Source organism: Microtus oregoni, unplaced genomic scaffold, assembly GCF_018167655.1.
Source record: "Microtus oregoni isolate MIOR12 unplaced genomic scaffold, Mior012 000020F_ref0000438, whole genome shotgun sequence".
In the NCBI taxonomy this organism is placed as follows: domain Eukaryota; kingdom Metazoa; phylum Chordata; class Mammalia; order Rodentia; family Cricetidae; genus Microtus; species Microtus oregoni.
Window position 1 is genome coordinate 5,241,035 of NW_024543079.1, and position 24,193 is coordinate 5,265,227.

Here is a 24,193-nt window from a genome sequence, read left to right on the forward strand (position 1 = left end):
GCCCACCGTGCAATTGACAGGTACACTGGCCAATCACAATCTGCATCTTCCTCCGCGAAGCCTTCGGGATTTCCGGCCACTGGGGCGACCTGCCGGAAACGCTGTGCCTCTATATAAGTTTCCGCGTCTCTGACAAAGCGCAGTGTCCCCCGCGCCCACGGTGAGAGGTTAGGATGTCAGCGCCAGAAGCCCCGGGGGATGCGCAAGGCGACGCCGACGGCGACGACCTTTCCGGGGACCTCCGTAGTGTGCTGGTCACCAGCGTGCTCAACCTGGAGCCGCTTGATGAGGATCTCTTCAGGTAGCCGGCGGCACCCGGAACCGGGCCCGCACCCCTGCTGCAGTATAGAGAGCCGCGGTCGCCGCCGCTCCCCCGTGATCCCCCACTTCTGGGCTTAAGAGGTTCTGTTCAGGCTGCAAGCTCTGCGGCAGTTAGGAGTCCTGACACCCGTCCTTGCACTGGGTTACCCTACAAGGCAGCTTAGCCTGGTAGAATCAACCTAGCGAGGGCAGTGATTTACGTGAGGGTACACAGCGGATCGGTTTTTAAAACCAATACACAACTCTAATAAACTCACTGCCTTTTTTCCTCCACCCCGTCCCTACACCACTAACTGGGGTTTGGTAAGTCATTTTTTGTTCTGGGGTATGGTTTCTTTCTCCCAGACATCACTGAAGTTGGTGATCGCGACACGGGTTTGTAACAGTTTTGTTTTGTTTTGTTTTGAGACAGGGTGTCACTATATGATCCTGGCTGTCCTGGAATTCACTGCATATACCAGGTTGGCTTGGAACCCACAGGGATCCACCTGCCTTTGCCTCCTGAGTGCTGGCAGGAAAGCACCAACCACCATGCCTGGCTGGTTAGTGACAGTTTTTGTTTTTGTTGTTACTTTTTGTTTTGTTTTGTTTTGTTTTTGAGACAGGGTCTCTCTATATAGCCCTCCCTAGCTGTCTTGGAACTCTTTGTAGACCAGACTGGCCTTGAACTCACAGGCTTCTGCAAAGAGTCCGCAGAGCTAGGGTCAAAGGAATTCACCGTTACCCTTGTTTAGTGGCAGTTTTGACCTCCACCACTCTGATTTTATCAGAAACTATCTTAACTTTGATCTCCCTTTCTTCCACCTAGGTAATTATAGCTCCCTAGGCCAGGAGTGGTTTTCAAAAATGTATTGTAATGGAAAACAATAACCTCAGGGCTGGGTGGTAGGACTCAACGCTGGGCAGGCCCTTTCACCTAGAAAGCCAGGCCAATTTGTTCATCTGTATTAAATTTCACAACCTCAGACCTTGGACAGTTTTTTTTTTTTTTTAAAGACAGTTGATGGCATGACTCAGGACCCTTTTAGCTCTGAAGCCAGTTCATACCTTGCCAGTTAAGGAGTGCCAGGGGCAAGCCTTCGTCCATACAGTCCAGTCCCAACTCTGCTTTTGGGTTTCTTGTGTCCATTCAAGGCCTCAAGTATCTTCTGGCCTCTGCCTTTCCCTGATGTGGGGAAGGGAAGAAACTGGACTTGAAACTGCCCAGGATTGGGAATGGTTGAGTTGTGGGAACTCTGTATGGCTGCTGTAAACCTAGGGAGCTAGCTTGTTATGCTTGACTGAAGTCCACAGAGGGCCTGGGTAGACATAAAAACTGAAGTTTTATGCAGAGATTATGAGAGCAGAGTCCTTGGCTTTTCTTGGGTTCTCAAAAAGGACCCAAGTAACCATGAGAGACCCTTCACTTGAGGCTTATGGAACCCAGAGCGCTCCTCAAGTCTTTTTCATTCTCCTCTTCCCACAGAGGAAGGCATTACTGGGTACCCACCTCCCAGCGGCTCTTTGGGGGTCAAATTGTGGGCCAAGCCCTGGTGGCTGCTGCCAAGTCTGTGAGTGAGGACGTCCACGTGCACTCCCTGCACTGCTACTTTGTCCGGGCAGGTAAACCCCGTACCCTGGCTCCTTGTTTGCAGCCATCCATGGTGGCCCAGCAGCCACTGCTCCCTGGTCTGGACAGGTAAACCCCGTACCCCGGCTCCTTGTCTGCAGCCATCCCTGGTGGCCCAGCAGCCGCTGCTCCCTGGCTTTGAAGACTAACTCAAGAGAAAGGGGAAGAAACGGGAGAATCAGAGAAGCAGATGGAGAAGGGAGAGAGAAGATCCCATGAAAGGTCCCTAAGGGGCTGCGGATGTAGCTTAGTAGTAGAGCACTTGGCTAGCACATGAAAGGAACTGTGTTCCATCTCAAGTACCAAAAAACGCAGGAAGGGAGCCCATCATGTTGGCCCAGGTCTGTGGTCTCAACACTGGGGAAGCTGAGATGGGTCTGGAAGCAACCTAGATGCTTAGCACACTCCTCGAGATCCACTAAATACTTGTTCTCTCGTTCTTAATGCTTATGTGGTCTTGGTGGGCCTTTCCCTGTAGCTTTTTTTAAAAAAATGTTTATTTATTATGTAAACAATATTCTGTCTGCCTATATGCCTGCAGGCCAGAAGAGGCACCAGACCTCATTACAGATGGTTGTCAGCCACCATGTGGTTGCTGGGAATTGAACTCAGGACCTTCGGAAGAGCAGGCAATGCTCTTAACCCCAGGTTTTTGTTTTTAGTTGTCCGTTGAGATAGGGTCTCGTTCTGTGTAGTCCTGGTGGCCCCAGCCTTCATGATACCAGGCCTGGCTCTCTTCTACATTCATTCTATTTGTTTGTTCATTTGTTTTGTTTTTTGAGGCAGAGTCTCACTGTGTGCCTAGCTGGCCTGGGACTTAGAGATCTGCTTGCCTTGGCTTCTCGTGACCTGGGATTAAAGGCATGCACCACCATACTCAACCTTCTCTTATAGAAAAAAAATAATGTATTTGCATATTTTTAAATGTATATGTATATGCATAAATGAATTTACATGCACCATGTTGCTTTCCTATTGTCTGAGGTGGCCAGAAGAGGACATTGGATGCCCTAAAATTGGCAGTTACAGGGGATTGTAAGCCACCATGTAGGTGGTAGGAACCAAACATGGGTCCTCTGGAAGAACAAAAAGTGCTCTAACTGATAAACCATCTTACCATTCCCTTCTTCACTTTGTTATTGTCGTTGCTGTTTTGAGACAGGGTCTCACCTGGCTGGCCTGAAACTCGCCATTTATATCAGGCTGTCCCTTGAACTTGCAGAGATCTGCCTGCTTCTGGCTCTTTGAGTGTTTGGCACTAATGGCTCTCTTCTTCAGTCTTTTTTTTTTTTTCTTCTTCTTCTTCAGTCTTTATACTCTTCTAGGGTCAAGACTGCTAAATCTTCAGAGTGCTGTAAACTTTCGGGCTAGGAGCTATGCAGTGTGGGTAGGGAATTCAGTTTCAGCTTTATAATAATTACTAGGGGAATCTTGAATGAGATCGCCTTCTGCTGAGATTGGTCTCATTGGTGAAATAGAGGAGGGGTAGGACTAGAGATATTTCAGTAGGATCTTTTAGACTCTTAAAGCTCTGGGCTCAGATACAGGGGAGTTCTCATTGCAAACTCTTGGTCCGGGCTGGTTATGTAGATCAGCAGTTGCATCGCTGCTTGCAGAGTGGAGGCCCTATGCTCAATTCCCAGGAGCACCAGGAAAAACAAAACAGTGGAACGCTGCCAAAAAGCAGACACACGTCCTTCTAGATGACTCAGCAGAGAAGGGCCCTTGTAACCCAAGTTCAATCCCTAGGACCCGAGGAAAGGTAGAAAAGAGCCAACACCACTCCCTCCCTCCACCCCTCTTCTGAAGAGGTAACCACTGCCTCCCCAGCTTCCCCTCTTCTCTCCTCCTGTCTCTTCACTCCAGAATCCCCTTACCCATTAAATAAACTTTATACCCCTCCCCAAAAGAACCAACACCATTGAGTTGTTCTCTCTCCCCAGCATGCTTACCGTGGCAAGCCACCCCTCATATGGTCACATATACACACAATAATAATCAATTTAAAAATACCCCACCCCCAGTAAACAACACTTGCTTTATACTCTTTCCTTAGTATTAAGGATCACTGTGTCCTATATAGCCTAACCAGTCACCAGTAGCACACGCCTTTAGTCCCAGCGTTTGGGAGGCACAGGCAGGCGGATCTCTGTGAGTTCAGGCCAGCTTGGTCTACAGAGCGAGTTCCAGGACAGCCAAGGCTACACAGAAATCCTGTCTTAAAAAACAAACATAAAGAAAGAAAAAGAAAATATTGGGTGACTGGTGACCAAACCTGAAGACCTGAGTTAAATCCTCAAGACCCACATGGTAGAACAGAAGTGACTCCCGCAAGTTGTCCTCTGTATCTCGGTTGGCAAAGCACTTACCTAGCATGAGTGAGGGTGACCCTCTTCAGCCCAAACAGCAAGGGCTTGGTTAATTACTAACAGCTCTGTGTCCCTAACAAATCCCATAGACTGCCCCCTTCTGGTTGGATCACCGGCAGCTTCCCCAGGCTCGCAGCCTCCAGTCAGGCACACCTAGCACAGTATACTTGTTTTCTACTGTAGAGATGTCACTCACTCGCTGTCTGGGTCTCTGCCAAAAGCCAGCGACAGCAACATATTGAGAAGTCTGTCTTTTAAAAAAAGAGAAACAAAAAGAAAAAAAGATGGGCATTCCAGCACTTGAAAGGCAAAGGCAAGGGGTTGCCCTGAGTCCCAGACCTAGGCTATAGAAGGAAACCCTGTCTCAAAATGACAGCAGCAGAAACTGAGGATGAGAACAGAGGTGTCTGTTTATCAACTGTCATGATTATGGGGCCCATGCATTTACTCGGGCACCTTGTCCCCTTATGTCTACTGTAGGGGACCCAAAGGTGCCAGTGCTGTACCATGTGGAGCGGACGCGAACAGGCGCAAGTTTCTCAGTGCGCTCCGTGAAGGCCGTGCAGCATGGCAAAGCCATCTTTATCTGCCAGGCTTCCTTCCAGCAGATGCAGCCCAGCCCCCTGCAGCACCAGTTTTCCATGCCCGCTGTGCCTCCGCCAGAAGAGCTGCTGGGCCGTGAGGCCCTCATCGACCAGTATTTAAGGTGAGAATGAGGGCTCCAGAGAGGAGGCTTTTTGTTGTTTTTGTTTCGTTTTTGAATTTTCAAACTTCTTTATTCTTTAGTTTTTATGATTCTAGGGATCAAACCTAGGGGTCTCATGTGTGCTAGGTAAGTCTGTTCTACCTCAAAGCTACACCTTAGACCTTAAAACATTTACTACTTTGACCTATAGTAAAAATACTTTGACCTATAGTAAAAATTAGGTCCTGGGTATGATCTATATGCCTTCAGAGACAGGCGGATCTGTGAGAATTCAAAGCTACCTAGTCTACATAGGGAGTTCCCAGCCAGCCCACCAGTCTTGTGTAGTGAGAGTCTGTCTTTAAATAAAAAGAAAACAATACTTAGATGATTGTATTTTGATGCATTCTGATTTTTTTTTCCTGAGACAGGGTTTCTCTGTAGCTTTGGAGCCTTTCCTGGAACTCACTGTATAGACCAGGCTGACCTCAAACTCACAGAGATCCACCTGTCTCTGCCTCCGAAGTGCTGGGATTAAAGGCGTGCGCCACCACCGCCCAGCGTGAATGTATATACTGTATTTTTATTATTATATTTCCCCTTGTTAACTCTCTTGTCCCTTTCTCTTCCCATACAGTCCCAGGGCAGTGGTTTTGTTTTTGTTTTGTTTTTTTCTCTGTTTTTTCTTTTGCGACTGTTTTCTCTGTGTAACCCTGGCTGTCCTGGAATTCACTTTGTAGACAAGGCTGGCCTCGAACTCAGAGATCTGCCTGCCTTTGCCTCCTAAGTGCTGGGACTACTCGGTAGTGTGTACCACCACTACCCAGGAGTGTGTTTTCAAACTCTGACTCCTACTCCTAAGTGGTTCGTGAGCCCCTAAGTGGGTGTTGACTATGTACTAAAAGTATAAACCAGATCCCAGCACTTGGGAGACAGAGACAGGTGGATCTCTGCGATTCCTGGGTCTGCTGGGGCTACATAGTGAGACCTTTTCTCAAAAAAATGAGGGTGGGCTGAGAAGATGGCTCAGCCATTAAGAGCATGTGCTACTTTTGCAGAGGGCCCACAGGGTGATTCATAGCCACCTCTAATTCCAGTTCCAAAGGCTTTGACATCCCCTTCTAGCTTTCATGGGCACCAAACACAACTGTGGCACACATAATATATGTAGATAAACACTGATACACATAAAGTAAATACAAACTATTTAAAAATTTTATATACATGGGGGGCTTGAGAGGGAATACTTTCTGATAGAGCATGTGCTAAGTGTACCCAAGGCTCTAAGTTCATCCCCAATGCTGAATGCACACATATGTATGTAGAAATATATATGCATGTAGGAATATACGTATTTTATATATAGTATATATAAGCAGAAGAGGAGATCCTGGAGTCCACTGTACAAGGAGGGTAAGAGCCCTCTGCAACTTCAATTTCAGTTGTGTTTCTTGTTTTTACTAGCGTATGTGCATGTGTGTGTTGGGTCATAATGTAAAAGGCAGAGCTTGCACGCAGCCAGCACAGGCATGGGATAGCTTTATTGTTATTAAAATATTGGCTTGGGGCCAGAGAGAGGGCTCAGCAGGTAAAGGTCCCTGCTGTACAAGTCTGAGGACCGAGTCCAATCCCTTGGACCCATAGAAAGGTGTAAGTAGAAACCCAATTCTACAAGGTTGTTCTCTGATCTTTGCTTACACACTGTAGAACTTGTGCATACTGTCCCCTACCCATCCCTAATAAATTAAACAAAATGTTTTTAAAATTGACCCTGGGTTCAATCCTCTGTACTTGAATCCAACAATAACCTGTTTTTGCAACTACTGGGTAAATAAATATCCTCCAGTCCCCTGACTGACCCCCTCCTACTTCAGGCCTATCATGCAGTAGCTTTGGAGTTAATGCTTGGCAGGATGAGTGTTCTCCTCTGGGACCCTGTTGCAGAGTATGGCCTACTGGTCAGTTTCTTCACTTTGGTGTCTTTTAAGTATTTTGACTCTACCTTGGTAGCATATATTTCTCATTAAGATCATAACAAATAAAGTCTGGGGGGCTGGAATATGGGGAAGAGCTCTGGACACAGACATGGACACATGGCTTCTGACCAGGACTGTAGCCTCTGTTAGTGCCTACCTGCCATGGGGTTCCCCATCCAGCAGCCTTTCAAGGCCCTAGATTCTTCATCTGAAGTTGGGAGCAGTCAAAGTAGGGAGTTGTGCCAAAGGGCCCTGTAGCTTGTGTTGGACACTGGGGCAGCAGGAGGGCATGTGGGATGGATGTGGGTTCAGGAGCCTGAATAGCCAGCATTCAAGTCTAGGCTCTGTCCCTAATATTGGTATGAGTTTGGGCAAATGCTTGCCTACTCTGAGTCCATATCTTTGGTTATAAATGAGCTAATTATAACTTTCACCTCCTAAGGCTGCTGTGAGGATTAAATGCGATAGAGGTATAAAGGCACTTAGCAGTGCTATGTGAGTAGTTACACCACTAACAGATGAGCATAAAGCTGGGGCTTGGTGTGCACAGAAATGAAGATAATGTATTCTTGTTAAAGGAGCCTGAATTTAGGAGTATACACCTCAATAAGGCAGCTACTAACCCTATAGGCTATGTGAAATTAATGAAATAGAATGAACAATTCTTTTCTGTGTGTGGTGCTAGGGATCAAATCCCCAGGGCTTTGTGCATGCGAGGCAGGCTCTCTACCACAGAGCCGCCTCCCATGCCACCCCCTTCATCAGTGTTGTTCTGTAGTTACAGAAGTCACATTTCAAGTTCTGTCTCATGTGGTAGTGGCTGCCAGGGTGGACAGTGCAGAACGACAGTCTACCAGACGGGGTGGGAAGGGCAGAGCCTTCTAAGAGCACTGTGGGCCCATGGGAATGGTGTCACCCCAGCACACAGGGCTCCTAACCGCTTAGGATAGAGAATGCAGATAACATAGGGAGACTTTTCCTGCATGTTCACAGTAGTGAGTGGTTAGATGTATGAACTGTGGGTCCAGATTGCCTGACATCAGATCCTTCATTCTCCTGTGTTCATGCCTCTTCTCAATTGGAACGATGACCATACTTGTCATGTGAAGTCCTGGCAAGAAATGGGTTGGTGCCTGGGTTTTTTTGTTTTGTTTTGTTTTTTTGAGACAGGGTTTCTCTGTGGTTTTGGAGCCTGTCCTGGAACTAACTCTTGTAGACCAGGCTGGTCTCGAACTCACAGAGATTCGCCTGCCTCTGCCTCCCAAGTGCTGGGAATAAAGGTGTGTGCCACCACCTCCCGGCTGGTGCCTAGGTCTGTGTTTGTTCGCTGCAAGACAGGTTACACCACTCTTCTGTTTCAAATGGGAAACAGGCTCAGAGAGATGACTGACTTGCATGTCACGGCATGGCTGAAGTGACAAGGAAGGGAATCAAACACTATTGCTTTGCCAGCTCCATGAGGAAGCTTTGCAGGACAGAAGTCCTTATGGACAGACGTGGGGACCAGAAGAGGCAGCACAGAGACGCTCCCTCTCCTTGGGTCTCCTTGTCTCTGTCTTTACTTTCAGGGACCCTAACCTCCACAAGAAATACCAGGTGGGGCTGAACCGAATCGCTGCCCAGGAGGTACCTATTGAGATCAAGATGGTGAACCCACCTAGCCGGCTGAGCCAGCTGCCGACACTGGAGCCCAAACAGATGTTCTGGGTGCGAGCCCGGGGCTATATTGGTAAGAGGACCCATGAATTGGAGGGAAACACTCCAGGGGTCTAGGTCTTGCCGCTCATTTGCCATCTGTTGCTTGAGTATCCCATTCTCTCTTTTGGCCCGTTTCCAAATCTGAGTTATGCAGAATTTGGCTCAGTTTCTCACCAGAACCCTTACCCTTTAACATGAGAATAATGAGGTGACTGTAATCCCATTGTTGGACCTTTCTGGGGGAAGCAAGATATCTTGCTGAGGTTCTTATCTAGGTCAGTGGCTGACCATAGACGTCTTTGTGCAAACTGGAAGATGCCTGTTTCAGGACCCCAGAGTGGCTGGAGTGAGAGGCTTGGGATTTGCATTTGTCTTACCTCTGTTCTTCTTCCCCACCGCCTTTATCCTTACACACACGCCCTAACTCTGGGCCAGGTGCCCTTGCACAATGATGAATTTATGTGTGGTAGTCTTTTTCTCCCCACCTCCCTGCAGACCCTGCTCTGGAAAGCCAGGAGCCCAGGGCTGATGGGGTTGGGACCTGTTGCAGGGGAGGGCGACATCAAGATGCACTGCTGTGTGGCTGCGTACATCTCTGACTACGCCTTCCTGGGTACAGCATTGCTGCCCCACCAGTTCAAGTATAAAGTGAACTTCATGGTCTCACTGGACCACTCCATGTGGTTCCATGCCCCGTTCCGAGCTGACCACTGGATGCTCTATGAGTGCGAGAGCCCCTGGGCTGGTGAGTGTGGGCCTGTGGGTCAGTGTCTCTGGGGTGGTAGGGAACCTGCTTTATTTATAGATGTTGCTGCCTTTTCTTACTTTCTGGGGATGCTGTACAGGGTCCTTGCATTGCTGCCCCTCTAGGTATTCATATTGTCTTCAGAGGTATTCTACATGCCAGGAATGATTGAGTTTATCTCAGAGACCCAGCGCAGGTACCCAAACCACTTTAGATTCCGTGTATGAACCTGAAAAGTCCTTTCTTCTTTCTGAAGCTTTTTCTTTTCTTTCTTTCGGTTTTGACAGGGAGGGGCAAGGTTTCACTATGGAGCTCTGACTTGCCTAGAACTTACTGAGATCCACATCTCTGCTCCCCAGCCCTGTCTTATGTAACCCATGCTTATCTTGAGCTCTTTATAGACTGGAGTCTGGCCTGGAACTCCTGATCCTCCTGCCTCTACCTCCCAAGTGCAGGAGCCACCATGCCCTGCTGCTTGGTTTTTTTCATCTAAATAAATAGGGTTATATTAGTACTGTCTACACCTAGTAAACCACCATGCTGCCACTTGAGGGAGCTTTTTTCTAAACAGATTGCATTCTACCCCAGCTGTCCTGGAACTTGCTCTGTAGACCAGGCTGGGCCTTGAACTCACAGAGATCCACATGCTTCTGCCCCTCAAGTGCTGGGATTAGAAGCATATGCCACCATGCCCAGCTGTAAACTGTGTTTTAAGGAGCTCCCTGAGTGATTCCGTGAGTTGGCAGGATGGAGAAGGGCACTCAGTGGTCTCTAAGGATAGTCCTGTAGGGAACCAAGAGAAACCCAGACTCATTAATATCTCGTGTTAGAGCCCTGGCTCTTTTATAATGAAGTACACGTCAAAGGAAGAAAAGCTTTGCTTTATAAAATGGACAAAACTTAAATAACCCCTTGCAGTCAGGAAAGGGTTACTCAGATGCCACCAGCAGCACGGAACAGGGTCCACAACCTTGAAGTTAGGACACTCGGTCAGCTTTGGCCTGACCCTCGGGGCCAAGCCTGAGCCTCTGAGCACTTTAGTGTCCCTGTCTGTAAGACAGTACAAGAAATGAAGCCCCGCGTTCTCTGGCTACAGTTAGATCTGCGTGGGCCCTGCTATATGTAAAGAAAGCTCGAGTTAGCTTCCTGAAGGTAACTAACTCAGGCCAGAACCTCTAGATGAAAAGGGGAGAGGGGCCATACCTCATGGTCTCGGGTCTTCTCTGAACTACCCCCTCCCTTGGTGGTGGATGACCAGCTGGGAGGACTTGCTTATCATAAAAGGAAAGAATGGGATTTCTGACCAGTGGCCAGAGAAGCGGCAGTCTGCTTGGCCAAGCCTGTGGAGACTGTTGTCTCTGTTTAGAGGAACTGAGCAGTTATGTGAAAGTGCTTTGGGGCCATCAAGTGGCTGTAACAGCTCACAAAGGGGCGTTTGGAGTAGTTAAGTTCCAGTGTGCCCTTAGGTGGGGCAGCTCTGCCCTGTGTCAAACCCCTCCAGGGCAAAGCAGGCTGTGCTAAAGCAGAGGCTGTTCTCACCCTTCTCCTTGCACACAGGTGGCTCTCGAGGGCTAGTGCACGGCCGGCTGTGGCGTCGGGATGGGGTCCTTGCTGTGACCTGTGCCCAAGAGGGTGTGATCCGATTGAAGCCTCAAGTGTCTGCGAGTAAGCTGTAGTCAAAGATAACTGACTTGGCCTGGGGTTAAAAGAACTCTTTCGACTGCCATTCCTGAGGCAGGAGTCACAGTTGAGAGCTGGGCTTCCTGCATCTCACATTCAATAAAGAGATTGCTAACACTGAAGCAGCTGACCTTTAATTTCCCTCCTCCTGTCTCTAAACTTCAGGACTCCAGCCCTTCAGCCAAGCTGTTTTACTGGTGTAGAGGCCAAGGAAAAGGAAACAGGAAACACTGATCCTGACCTTGCTTACAGCCTCAGGCTGTGGTAGGCTGAAGAGCCTACCCCAAAACTTCCTCCTTGTGGTATCCTAGGGTAACCCCAACCAAAGCCTGTTTGGAGTCCAGCCCCACAAATCCAAGTTCCTCTCAGTCTGCTGCAGACTCTTTCTCGGGAACTACTTTAGGGGCTCCCAGAACTCCTCAGCCCCCGGCTGCTCAGTGTCCTCTATTGCCCTCAGTCCCTTGACCTGGAGTAGCCCCTCGCCCAGAAGCCGCGGCAAGACAAATAAAAGTTAGTCCAGCACCTCTTTGATAAGCAGCTCCTTGAGGCTGGGGGGTGGGACAGGGGTAAGGCCCGCCTCCTGTAGGGACTGAAGTTGGGCTTCTGTCTGCCGTTTGTCTAGGCCCAGGCGCCAGGAGAGTCGGACATGGGCCTCTAGAAAGGGTGCCAGGAAAGGATGGGGTCTCTTGTCCCCCAGCAGCTGCAGGGCCTTCTCGCTACATGCTCGTGCTTCCCCAGGATCCTCCAGCTCCTGATGGCACACAGCCAACCCAGCCAGAGTCAACAGGGGGCGGTCTGGGCCAGAAGGGGTACCCAGGTGGGTCTGCAGCTGCCAGGCGTTGGTCCACAGTGCCAGAGCCTCGCGGTAAAGGCCAGTACAGGTGAGGCTCTGTGCTCGCCGCAGCTCGGGCAGCACGAAGAAGTCGTGCAGGTCTGGGGCTTGGCGGAGCTCGGGCACTGTCTGCAGGTGACCCAAAAACTGTTCAAAGGCCCGGCTACGGCGGGCAATGGTTTCTGCAGTAAAGTTCCGGCGCAGACGTTTACGGGGGAAGGAGATGGCAGCCATGGGGCCCCGGAATTGCCGCTGCAGGTTTCTGTGCAGCCGTTCGAAGTCCGAGTAACGGCGGGAGATCTGGGCTGGCTGGCGATCTGGTGGCCCTGGGCCAATCACGGCGAGGGTGTAGAGCTGTAGGGAGGGTGGACATCAGGGCTGATATAAACCATCTGGGGGTCCTTTCCCTCCCTTCCACTCTTGGCTTTACTTTTCCACCTCAGCCCCCACCTCCTCCCCGGGATTGTCTCGGAGGGTAGAAGCTGCAGAGCAGTGGCCAGGAACCCACTCCCATCTTACCTGAGGCTCCTCTGAAATGACCCAAGGCCCAAGGCAGCACAGGGGAAAGAAAGACAGAAATGAACTTCAGCTTCGGGAGCTTGCTGCTTCTGGGAAAGTTCTCCCTGCCCCTAGGGAGTTAGTTCTTGGGAAAGCCTTAAGGAAACCCAGGAGTGAGCTGAAACCCAGAGCCATTTTGGGGGCCTCTGAGCCAATCTGAGAGCCAGCTTGGAGCTGTGTGCCACTCTGGATACATAGCTGCCCCCACATTACTGACCAACCTCTTTTTTTTTTTTTTTTTTTTTTTTTGGTTTTTCGAGACAGGGTTTCTCTATGGTTTTGGAGCCTGTCCTGGAACTAGCTCTTATAGACCAGGCTGGTCTCGAACTCACAGAGATCCGCCTGCCTCTGCCTCCCGAGTGCTGGGATTAAAGGTGTGTGCCACCACCGCCCGGCTGACCAACCTCTTTCAAACCAGACCAAAGGACAAGTCTTCAGACAGCCACAGTGGCAAAATTAGGAGTTCACTGGTCCAGGACTCCAAAGTCCAGCCTCCTTCTGGTGACCTCAGGCAAAGCTGGTGACTGCTCTAGGGAAAAGTTCCTAGGCCAGGCCATTGTTTGCTCAGGTCTGGGAAGTCCTAGTTTTGGTGCTCAAGGTCTTTAGGTGGCAGACACTGGAGAACACTGCCGGAGATGCGATGATTCTGCTTTCTCTTTGCTTCCTTTCTTTTTTGGCCCTCAAGAGTCACTGTGCAGCCCAGACAGGCCAGCCTCCTGAATGGAATGACTAAAGGAATTGTCACCATGCCTTGTCCCTTTAGTTCTTTTTTTCCTAGGGGTGGGGGGTTAGTGTGTGTGTGTGTGTGTGTGTGTGTTGTTGTTGTGTTTGGGCACACATACCTGAGCTTAATGCCATAGTTTACAAATGGGGGTCAGAGGATACCTTTCAGGATTAAGTTCTCTCTTTCCATCATGGGTTTTAAGAACTGAGCTCAGGTCTTCAGGCCATGACAAGCGCTGGGCTGTTTTGCAGGCAAGACTGTGTTTTGTTTTTTGAGACAGTTTCATGTGCTCCTGGCTGCAGCCAGCCAAGTGCTGACACTACAGGGGTCCACCACACCCAAGGGATGGGAGCTGGGGATCGAAGCCAGGGCTTTGTGGGTGCTAGCCAAGTACTCTACCAACGAAGTAAGTCACACCTCCAGTCTTCTGGAATACACTGAGTCCAGGGCCTCCTAGCCCAGGCTAGCCTTGAACTCTTGGTGATCTGATCCTCTTGCCTTAGTCCCAAGAGCTGAGATTACATGAAGAAGGCACCAGGGATGGCCTTTCCTTCTTCTTTTTCTTTCCTATTTTCTTAGATGGCGGTCTCCCTTTATTTATTGCCTGGTGGCTTTTGATCTCCTAAGCTCAGGTGATCCTCCTGCCTCACTCAGCCTTCTAGATAGCTAGGACTAGAGTCATGTGCTGCCATGTTCATCCTTTCTGATCTTTTTCTAAAGCACAAATTGGTGCTTCTCTGACACTGTTCATCTTTATCTTTAGGAAAAAGCCAGAACTCTCAGTTCAGGGCACTCTCCAGGGAACAGTGTCAAGGCAGGGTTTAGTGAACCCGGGCCCTTCCGAGCACGGTCACTGCGTGGCATCTTCAGCCTCAAACTGTGTGTGTGTATGTGTGCACGCGCGCGTGTGTTTCTGGGGACTGGGCTTTGCTCGTGTTAGTACACATCTACTACTACTGAGCTGTATCTCCAGTCCCTGCCCTCATGTAGCCCAGGCTGCCTCAAACATGCTAGGTGTCAAAGGATGCCCTCATAAACCTCTTTTCTTCACATATTAGAGTTATGCTTCGCTGTGCCTAGCATGTGTGTGTGTGTTTGCTGTGAGACAGGGTCTCACGAAATTGTCCCAGACTGTCTTAAATTCACTAGGTAGCAAAAGCAAGCCTTAAACTTATGACCCCAGCCTGCCAAGGAGATGGGGTTACAGGTCTGAGTCACTGGCCTGGCAGCTCTATACTTCTTAAATTCTCTTCTTGACAAGTAGTGCCATAAAGATGGCTTTAAACTTATTTTAGAAAAAGAGGGTTCCTTTAATGAACAATGCCATGAAAGCAGGGCTGAGGCAGGATTGAACAGTCAAAGCTGCCTGGGTTACATAGTAAGTTCAAGACCACCCTGAGGCACTTGGTGAGACTACTATGTTTATAATGTTTTACAAACATTAAAAAGAAGACTGAGAATATAACTCAGGGGTAAAGCACTTGCCTAAGCATGTACGAGGCCCTAGTTTCAGTACACACACACACCACCAAAGTTAAGCATAGAGTGGGATAAGTTACCTTTTATTTATTTTTAATTGTATCCGATGTGAAGGGCATGGGTGTGTGTGTTATGTTTGTGCACATATGCCACAGTAACATATGGAGGTCAGAGTAACTTTGGGGGGTCATTCTCCTTCCATTTTTTTTTTTTTTTTTTACAAGACAGGGTTTCTTTGTGTAGCTTTGGAGCCTGTCCTGGAACTCACTCTGCAGACCAGGCTGGCCTCGAACTCACAGAGATCTGCCTGCCTGTGCCTCCCAAGTGCTAGGATTAAAGGCGTGCACCACCACCACCCAGCTCTAGGTTGATTTTTTTAAATCTTAATATTTTTATTCTTTAAAAATTTCATATATGTATACAACATATTTTTATCATATTTACTCCCCTCTATTTTTATTTTGAATTTTCTGCTAAAGACTATTTTATATCCTTTATTTCACCTGATACTTATAGTGACCCCCCCAAGATAGGTAACAGTGGTTATAGTTGTTGGTGCTTGGTGGCCCCTCGATGGCAGAGTACTTCCTAACAGGCATGAGGCCATGGGTTCCATCTGCACCTCCCCACCCCTCTAACGGTGTGACTGTTGGTCTGTGGTCTGCCCTGAGCGCTTACCCCGCATCTCATGATAGACCAAGTACTTCTCCAGTTAGGTGCCCCTTAACCATCATTAACAGCACTGCAAGGAGGAAAGGGAGCGGAGGGCACAAAGACTGGTCCCGAGAACTGATTCTAAAATCCGTGCTCTTGACCTCCCAGAGAAGAAATATGGAGACAAGGGTGCCCACTGTACAGAGGAGATGGCTTCATTTTCTAGACAGGTCAGGACGGAAGATGACCCTTGCTCTTCGTTAAACCTTTCCACCTAGGTCCCCAGAGTCAACCCCCCCCCCCATTCTTTTCTGAGAGAGCTGCTCTCTGTTTACTGATCCTTGGTGTCTCACTCCTGTGCATGACCGCTTGCCTACCCCAGAGCTCTGGGACATTTGTGACTTAAGATTGGACCATCGGGGGCTAGGAGTGTGTAGCTCAGTGGTACAGCATCTGCTTAGCACGCAGAAGGACTTGATCCTTAACAAGATATAAAACCTGCATCATCTATCCATCCCTGCACAAAGTGGCACAGTCACCCCATGGGTGTGGTCCTTGTTACTAACAGCAACAGAGAGGGGTGGAGAGACCCATATAACCAAATATAGGACAGGGCTCCATGACCCCAGGGCTCTGGGCCCCCTGTCTTGCTGAGTCAGAGGTGGGGGAGGGTGTGCAGAGGAGGGAAGTAACAAGCCTGGGGGGGCAGTGGGGGGGTCGGGGTGACCACCGCCAGGATGGGACCAGCTAGCTCAGATAGGTTAGACCTAGAGGCAGCAAGCCTGGCCAGTCTCTCCACTTCACAGCCAGGAAAACAGGGACTCTAGGCCTAACTCCACACTGCTCCTTAGTCCTGATGGTGCTGGAGGTGGGATGGGGCTGGAGAACCGATTGGTCAGGAGGCTGCAGCAGGCCCTGGACGCCTGACATTTCCCATCCAAAGTTAAATACGAATACAAGCCGAGTTTCCCTTGTCCAAAGTGCTTGGGACCAGAGCTATTTCAGATTTGAAATATTTGCATATATACAATAAGATGTCTTAGAAATGAGACCCAAATCTAATATAAAATCTATAAAGTACATGAAAAACTATTGTTTTGAGACAGGGTCTTATGTATTGCAGAAGACTGTCCTGGAGCTTACGTAGTTGATCTTGAACTCCTGGTCCCCAGCCCCCTTCCAAGCACCGGGACCACAGGTGTGTGCCACCACACAGTTTATGTAGTGGTGGGCAAGCATTCTACCCACTGAGAATTACATGCTGGCTCCTAAAACTCATTTCCTGTACTTTATACACATAGCCTAAAAGTAGTCTGGGATTTTTGTTTTTTGAGGCGGGATTTTATGTAGCCCAATCTGGTCATGCTATGTATCCGGACTGGCCTGGAGCTCTACTTCCCAACCGCGCCAGCTCTGAAGGTAGTTTTATATGACTGGGGGTGGGAGCAGGGGATAAAGCTCAGTTCTTGAGCATGGTAGGCAAGTGCTGTATCAGTGAGTGAGCTACATTCCCCCTTGGTATTTGGCCCGTGTGTGTGTGTGTGTGTGTGTGTGTGTGTGTGTGTGTGTGAGAGAGAGAGAGAGAGAGAGAGAGAGAGAGAGAGAGAGAGGTGGGGGGGAGGCGGTGTTTAGGTGTGTTGTCTTACCTGGCTTGGCATTCACTCTCTAGCCCAGGTTAGCTTTGAACTTGTGACAGTCCTTACTGCCTCAGCCTTTCAAGTCCTTATGCAATATTTTTAAATGGGCCTACATTTTAAGCACACATCACATGAAGTTAGATGTGGAATTTTCCACTTGTGGCATCATGTTGACACTCAAATGCTTAGGATTTTCAAGCATTTCAGATTAGGGAATCGGAAACTATATAGCTACCAGTTTAGTATTTCACAATGCCAGACATGCCAAGGGTTCTTTGTGCCTGGTCTCATTTACCCCCTGCTATAATCCTGCACACTGTCCTACTGCTCAAATGAGGAAACTGGGGGCCATCAGGGGTCCAGAACCCACCCACGGGGAAGCCACTGATAAAATATATGGCCTGGGAATCGAGGCTGATCTGGATCCGAAGCCATTTCCTTAATCCTGACCCCTGCAACTGGGTCTCAAGTGTGTGCCTTGCTGCAGTTGACAAAAGGCCACGGGGTACAGGACAGCACACACCAGCTGTGACAGGAGGCTGCAGTTGACAAAAGGCCATGGGGTACAGGACAGCACACACCAGCTGTGACAGGAGGCTGCAGTTGACAAAAGGCCATGGGGTACAGGACAGCACACACCAGCTGTGACAGGAGGCTGCAGTTGACAAAAGTCCACGGGGTACAGGACAGCACACACCAGCTGTGACAGGAGGCTGCAGTTGACAAAAGGCCATGGGGTACAGGACAGCACACACCAGCTGTGACAGGAGGCTGCAGTTGACAAAAGGCCATGGGGTACAGGACAGCACACACCAGCTGTGACAGGAGGCAGCTTCTTAAAGGTCACTTTCTCAGTGACAGCTACCTGAGGACTTGCTCAAGCTACATCCATTCTCTTGTCTTGCCTCAGTGCCGTAAAATAAGGACAGCCATTTATAACTGCATAGCCAAAACCCCACCGAAAGCTGTGGTGCTCCCTACTCTCTCTTAACCAGACTTGCAGACTGCACTGCCTAAGGGTCCCTGGAACCTCACTCACCACGTACTTGGAGGGAGGGTCCTTGACAACATTGGCGCTGGTCACCTCAAAGAGCAGCCGCTGTGGAACTAGGGTGTTCCGAGACTTCTTCCAGAAATCCTGCAGCTGCCGAGCCAGGAGTTGACTGCCCCGTTGTCCATCAGGTGGGGGACTCCGTTCTGCACAAGCACAAGACCAGTCGTGTTAAGGGGCTAGCGCAAGGGTTAATGTAAACAAATGCCATGACCTCATTCACGCCAGCGAGGTGGCCTTTATTCCAGCGCCTGGCTTACAGTAGATGCTAAATATCTCCACCCAAAGCAGCTTGTACACCATGCATTTGTTTCCTTGGTCCTGTGCATTTAATATCCACAAAACCCCTGAGATGGGTGGTTCCCACGGTTGTGACTCAAGGTCACACAGCCAAACAGTATTTGCAAACGCTTAAGGTGTCAAGAGTTTCAGGAAGATAACTCAGAGCCCCCTGGATGCTCTCGGAACACGGCCAGCGGGGAGGCCTAACCGAGCCCCGAGGTTCCTGCCTCCGTCCTCCCGCACTCGCCTGCGTCTTCTCCCGACGTCCCGTCTCCGGAGGGCGGTGAGTCGGGGCCCGCCTCGTCGTCCTCGTCTTCGTCGTCCGGGTCATCCTCGGCACTGGTGAAGCTGAGGGTGCCGCTAAGGCGGGAGGACAGGCCCTCGGCGTCGTCGTCCTCCAGCTCGGAGCTTTCAGGGAACTGCTCGGCCTCGGGGCCTGCCGCCGCCTCCCCGGGGCCATCGCTAGCCAGGGCGTGTCGCAGCCGGTGCAGGAGCCGCGAGGCCATGGCACCCAGGGGGGAGCGCGCCAAGCTGGGTCCAGGGCCGGAGAGGGGCCCGGGGGCGTGTCAATGGGCGGGGCATCAGAGGCCACGCCCACGCTCGGCGACAGCCTGGGACGTGCTGGAGGCCGGCCTCTCCCGTGCGCCTCCCCGCAGGCCGGGACGCGCCTCTACCCACAGCGTCCCGAGTGCGTTCACGGAGGGTTCCCGGGATCCAGTAGGGCGGCCCGAGGCTTTAAGGGGCGATCGGCGCGTGCTGCCCACAGCGCCGCCTAGCCGCTTTCTGCCGCCGCCCGGCCCGGCCCATCCCGGCCCCGCCCTCTCCCGGAACTCCTGGAATCCCGGGCCGCTGCCTTCGAGAGGGACGCGTGCAGTGGCCGGGCTAGCCCAGGCCTCCACACGAAACTGTCCACGTTCGGGTTGGCTGTGCACCCTCTTAGACTTGTCCCACCCCTGCTGGACTCCTGGGGCAGCCCCAAGCTTTTCCCCTAATTTCCATGCAGTGCTGTGTAACTTTACAATGTAATTTCTTGGCATTTGGGAACTTGGCTCTCCCTTGAGATTAGCTGAAATCCGGCCTCGCCCAGCCTCGGTTTTCTCATAAGGAACAAGAATTCTAATACTAATAACTAAAATTTCAACTCTTGCAAGAACCTTAGTCCCTTGCCTGGTGAGAGTGTTCCTAGGCCTTCCCAGTTTCGTTTGAGTTTCACCTATGGGAAGTCAAACAGGAAAACAGATCCAGAGAGTCAAAGGTCGCTTTTTGCCAGAGATTTCTAGTGTGGAGCTTTCCCCGCGTGTGCAGGTTGGGTCTGGTGATTTATATAGCTCTCCGTGAACTGCAGTTTTATCTTTTACTGCTGAGTAACAGTAGCCAAGAAAATGATTGCTGCTTCCTATCCCAAGGCCTAGCAGGGCAGATTTGAAATTGGCAGCTAGACAATAGAACAAAGACCAGGCGTGGTGGTGTTGGTGGCACACACCTTTAATCCCAGCATCAAGGAAGCAGAGGTAGGAAGATCTCTGTGAGTTCAAGGCCAACCTGGTCTACACAGCCAGTTCCAGGCTGGCCAGAGCTACATAGAACCTGTCTCAAAGCCGGGCGGTGGTGGCGCACGCCTTTAATCCCAGCACTCGGGAGGCAGAGGCAGGCGGATCTCTGTGAGTTCGAGGCCAGCCTGGTCTACAAGAGCTAGTTCCAGGACAGGAACCAAAAGCTACGGAGAAACCCTGTCTCGAAAAATCAAAAAAAAAAAAAAAAAAAAAGAACCTGTCTCAAAACAAGGTGTCTCAGATAGTATCTCCTACCCCCTTTCAGGGCACAGGACAGGGATGACCTGGGCTTCGTTGAACAGAAAGATATCAGTTTTTAGGACTCATGGTGTCCAGTGTCGGCGTTTCACATACTCACATGTGGGTCTCAGAGGAGGCAGCTATTAGACAGTAAAGGTTCACTTTCAGTATGAAGGCTGAGGCTGGAGAAGTGGCTAGGTGCTTGAGAGTGTGTACTGTTTTCACTGAGGACCAGAATTCAGTTTCCAGCGCCAACAACTGGGACCTTATAACCTCGTAACTGCATGGGATCCAGTGCCCCCTCTAGCCTCCAAGGGTATCTGCACACATGTGCACAAAAACCAAACACAGACACACATGTATGTATAGTTAAAAATAAAATAAATCTTAGGAAAAAACTAGGTATGGTGGTTGTTAGGAATTTTCCTAACGCGAACTCTCTGCCAATGCAAAACTTCCAATCAAGCCAAATCACAACAAGCCAAATTAAAAAAAAAAATCCAGGTTTAATGTGGTTTCTGCGCTCTTGGGTGGCCCCAGGGGGAAGCTGCAAACACAACTACCAGGGGAGAGGGAAGAAACCCTGAGGGAACTTTCTGGGGAAGCAGCTTAAATAAACTGGGGGAGTGGTCAAGATTTGGGCGGGCTGTCTTGACCCTCCTTCTAGGGAGGGTTCAAGGCTTGGTGGGCACAGGGACCGGGCCTCCAAAGATGGAGGCCGGAGACCAGGATTTTTAATCCCAGCACTTGGGAGAGAGACAGGTGGTCTCTGTGAGTGCAGGGCCAGCCATGGTGACATCTGGAACTTCAGCTTGCTGGCGACTTCAAGCTCCAATTGCTCTGCACTTGCTCACGGGCAGCCTGCGAGGACAAAAAGGCTCTCCACTCATTTTTCTCCTGCTGGCTGACTATTAACTTTTCCGCAATGTATACCACACAGGTCAGGATGCACAGCCAGAGTTCAGCCGGGCATGATCGTGCACACCTGTTATTCCAGCACCTGAGAAGCTGAGGCAGGGGGATCCTGCGTTCAAGGCCTAACTCAAAACAACAGCAGCAGCAACTAAACCAACAGAAAGAAATGAAGGGAAAAGAAAAAGCGTGTTCATGACGTCATGAAAAGAAATCTGGTCTGTCCAGTCAGGCAGGAAAGCCAGCATTGCCTGAAAGTGTGGCGCTTGGAAGACTGAGGCAGAAGAATGGAAAGTTAGAGGGCAACCTGAACTATGTAGTGAGACTCTGTTAAAAAAAAAAAAAAAAAGATTCCCTCCACCACCCAAATAAGTGACAACCCAAGTTCGATTCCAAAGATCCACAGGTGAAGGGAGAGAACCCGCCCTTGATTTCTGCCCTCTGACTACCACATGTGCAGTGTGGCATTTGAGTGTGTGTGCACATGCACAAATAAAATACAAAAGTTTTTAAAAAGTGGTCCATTGCTGGGCGGTGGTGGCACACGCCTTTAATCCCAGCACTTCGAGGCAGAAGCAGATGGAGGTCTGTGAGTTTGAGGCCAGCCTCGTCTACAAAGCAAGTTCCAAGACAGCTGGGACTGTAACACAGAGAAACCCTTTGTTGAACCTCCCGCTTTGTCCCCCCAAAAAGTGGTCCATCACTTCCATTGATAGGTTTCTCATGTAAATGGTGTCAAAGTTGGGAGTGCTCTGTCTGGTTTTGTGTGTACGTGTGCGTGTGCGTGTGCGTGTGTGTGTGTGTGTGTGTGTGTGTGTGTTTGTAGTCATATGTTCCCTGGAGCTCACCCATATGGCCAGGCTGGTGGCTAATGAGCATCAGGAATCTCCTAGTTTTCATTCGGGCCCCATCACCCCTTCCTTTGCTGGGCTTATGGCCTCACATGGCTAATGAGAATCTAAACTCAAGTCCTGGTGTGGCAAGGACTTCACAGACAGAGCCATCTCCCATCACCTTTTTCCTCTTTTTTTCTGAGATGCCTCCAAGGCTGGTGCTAAACTCCCTATTCCCCATTTTCTACCTCTACCTCCAAATTACAACTACCATACTGTTTTTTTGTTTGTTTGTTTGTTTTTATTATGATTGTCTTAGTGAGGCCCCATGTGTGACATTGTTCAAATGTGGGGCCAGAGGCTTGGAAGCTGTTTCTCTCCTTGAGCCACAGAGCAGGAGTGTAGGGCAGAGGGAATACAGGAGGAAGTGATCTGAAAGCTGAGAGAGATCTCAGGGAGCTTCTAGCATATGCGATTGTCAGGGTGGTGTTTGGGGCAGTTCTGAAGCCTGGCCAGAGCGGAGCATTAGCAAGATGAGAAGAGAGGGTGAGTGAGAATAGGGGCAGCTAAGATCTTGCTTGGACCTTGGTTCTTATTGTTTCACCAAATAAACACAGGAATGAGTTGGTGATGGGTGGTTGCTAAGGGTTGCCTTCCTCCTGTTGCAGACAAGTGATCTCAGTGTCTATTGTCCAAGTTGGACTCCCCTGAGTACCATGCCTTGATCCTCTGCCTGCCAGGGGGAGGCCTTATTTAGCCCGGCCTGGCTCCTCTGAGCTTTCTTTGGAATGTCTATATATAGGGAAGAGTGTAGCCCAGTTGCCACTGTCCATCTGCCTTCCTTGGTGTCTGGTCCACCATCCCCTGGCCCCAGACTTAGTTGTCCCCGTGTTCTTTCTGTTGATTTAGCAACTGTCCATGAGCCTTGCTTACCTCACCGCTCAGCCAGGACCCTATGGATTCTTAGGGTGTGTTCCTTTTGGACCCTTCTATGCCCCATTTTCACTCTAGAGAGGATCAGCTAAACTGTAGCTTTCACGTTTTCATAAGTGCATGTGTATTTATGAATATTTCATGTATGTACATTCCAAACCCCAGGGATTTCACAGTAGAAATACAAATGGAATAACTTCATTGGAAAATGAGCTTTTTGCTCTTGGAATGAAGCCTCCAGTGCTGGGGAAGTTCACTGGGGACAGTGCTTGTCTGTCAGGCACAAAGCTCTGCGTTCAACTCTCAACATCAAGTAAAACCAGGCATGATGGCATGCGTGTAAAATCCCAGCATTTGGGGGGTGGAGGCAAGAGGATGGGGAATTCAAGGTCATCCTCAACTTCGTAGTGGATTTGAAGCTAGTCTGAGCTACGTGAGGCCCTATCCCAAAAAAATAATAATTAAAGAAAGAAAGATTTTAAAAAATGAAGCCTCAGCCTCTGACCCTCTAAGACACAGCAAACAGAGGACTCTGGAACCTAGCTTTGTAGAGGCAGGGAAGTCCTAGATATTTGATGTCTAGAACAGAGCCACTTGCTGTCTCTTCTGTCTCTTTGCTGTTTAGAGAACCACCTATCTTCCTTACCAAAAGCTGGGTTCTAAATGCCCTATCCCTGGATAAACATAACTTAAGAGAAGACTCCTTTTTCTTTTTTACTGCTCATTTCTACTCCTAACAAAGCCCCATGCTCATTGCGCTGTACACATTTTTTTTTGTTTTTGTTTTTGTTTTTTTCAATACAGGGTTTCTCTGGGTAACAGCCCTAGCTGTCCTGGAACTCTCTCTGTAGACCAGACTGGCCTGAACTCAGAGATCTGCCTACCTCTGCCTCCCAAGTGCTGGGGTTAAAGGTGTGTGCCACCACCGACCGGCTCCTCTGAGCGCATCTTCTGGGTGGGTCCCTGAGGCCTGCTTGTCCTAACTTTTCCCCAGTAAAGTTAAATGATAAGAATTGCCAAGGCTGGGGCTCAGTGGTCAAGAGCCCCAGAGGACCTTGGTTCAATTCCTAGCACTCACATAGTGGCTCCCAATTGTGGGATCCGATGCCTTCTTCTGATCTCCTTGGGCACCAGGCATGCACACAGTGCACAAACATATGCTGACAAAACACCCATATGCATAAAAAAATAAGTTTGAAAAGCTCACCAAGGACGGGGATGTAGCTCAGCTGGTAGAGCGCTTTGTAATGTGCACAAGGCCCCAGCTTGGATTCCCAGCACTGCTTATGCTGTGTATAAGTATATCATAGATAGATCAGGCATGCCTACAGTCTCAGTGATTTGGGAGACTAAGACAAGAGGACTGCTTGAGCCCAGGAGTTCGAGGCCAGCTCAGCTGACATTGGAGACTCAGTTGCAAAA

At 49.7% G+C, this 24,193-nt stretch overlaps 2 protein-coding genes across 3 annotated transcripts; one reads left to right on the forward strand and one right to left on the reverse strand.

Annotated features, from left to right (window-relative positions):
- The first annotated feature begins 77 nt into the window (after positions 1–77).
- Positions 78–11,205, forward strand: Acot8 (acyl-CoA thioesterase 8). 2 transcript variants are annotated; one of them, XM_041670513.1, is made up of 6 exons: positions 81–301; positions 1,787–1,923; positions 4,780–5,005; positions 8,529–8,689; positions 9,209–9,403; positions 10,961–11,205. In XM_041670513.1, exons 1-6 carry the CDS (start codon positions 174–176, stop codon positions 11,077–11,079), a joined length of 966 nt encoding a protein of 321 aa, XP_041526447.1. In that variant the 5' UTR covers positions 81–173; the 3' UTR covers positions 11,080–11,205. The 2 variants fall into 2 exon arrangements, with proteins under 2 accessions (XP_041526448.1, XP_041526447.1); XM_041670514.1 differs by lacking the exon at positions 1,787–1,923 and having other exon boundaries at positions 78–301.
- Positions 11,206–11,357: 152 nt separating this feature from the next.
- Positions 11,358–19,050, reverse strand: Snx21 (sorting nexin family member 21). The gene is made up of 3 exons (XM_041670512.1): positions 18,548–19,050; positions 18,007–18,164; positions 11,358–12,269 (listed from the first exon to the last, which is right to left on the reverse strand). The coding sequence occupies exons 1-3, from the start codon at positions 18,804–18,806 to the stop codon at positions 11,595–11,597; spliced, it is 1,092 nt and encodes a 363-aa protein (XP_041526446.1). The 5' UTR covers positions 18,807–19,050; the 3' UTR covers positions 11,358–11,594.
- Positions 19,051–24,193: the final 5,143 nt, after the last annotated feature.

Coding starts and splice junctions, on each gene's coding strand:
- Snx21 (XM_041670512.1), bottom strand. CDS start 18,806: ATGGCCTCGCGGCTCCTGCACCGGCTGCGACACGCCCTGGCTAGCGAT. Junction 18,165..18,547: donor GACGTCGGGAGAAGACGCAG/GCGAGTGCGGGA, acceptor GTGCTTGTGCAG/AACGGAGTCCCCCACCTGAT. Junction 12,270..18,006: donor ACCCTCCCTCCAAGTACGTG/GTGAGTGAGGTT, acceptor CCCTCCCTACAG/CTCTACACCCTCGCCGTGAT.
- Acot8 (XM_041670513.1), top strand. CDS start 174: ATGTCAGCGCCAGAAGCCCCGGGGGATGCGCAAGGCGACGCCGACGGC. Junction 302..1,786: donor CTTGATGAGGATCTCTTCAG/GTAGCCGGCGGC, acceptor CTCTTCCCACAG/AGGAAGGCATTACTGGGTAC. Junction 1,924..4,779: donor CTGCTACTTTGTCCGGGCAG/GTAAACCCCGTA, acceptor TGTCTACTGTAG/GGGACCCAAAGGTGCCAGTG.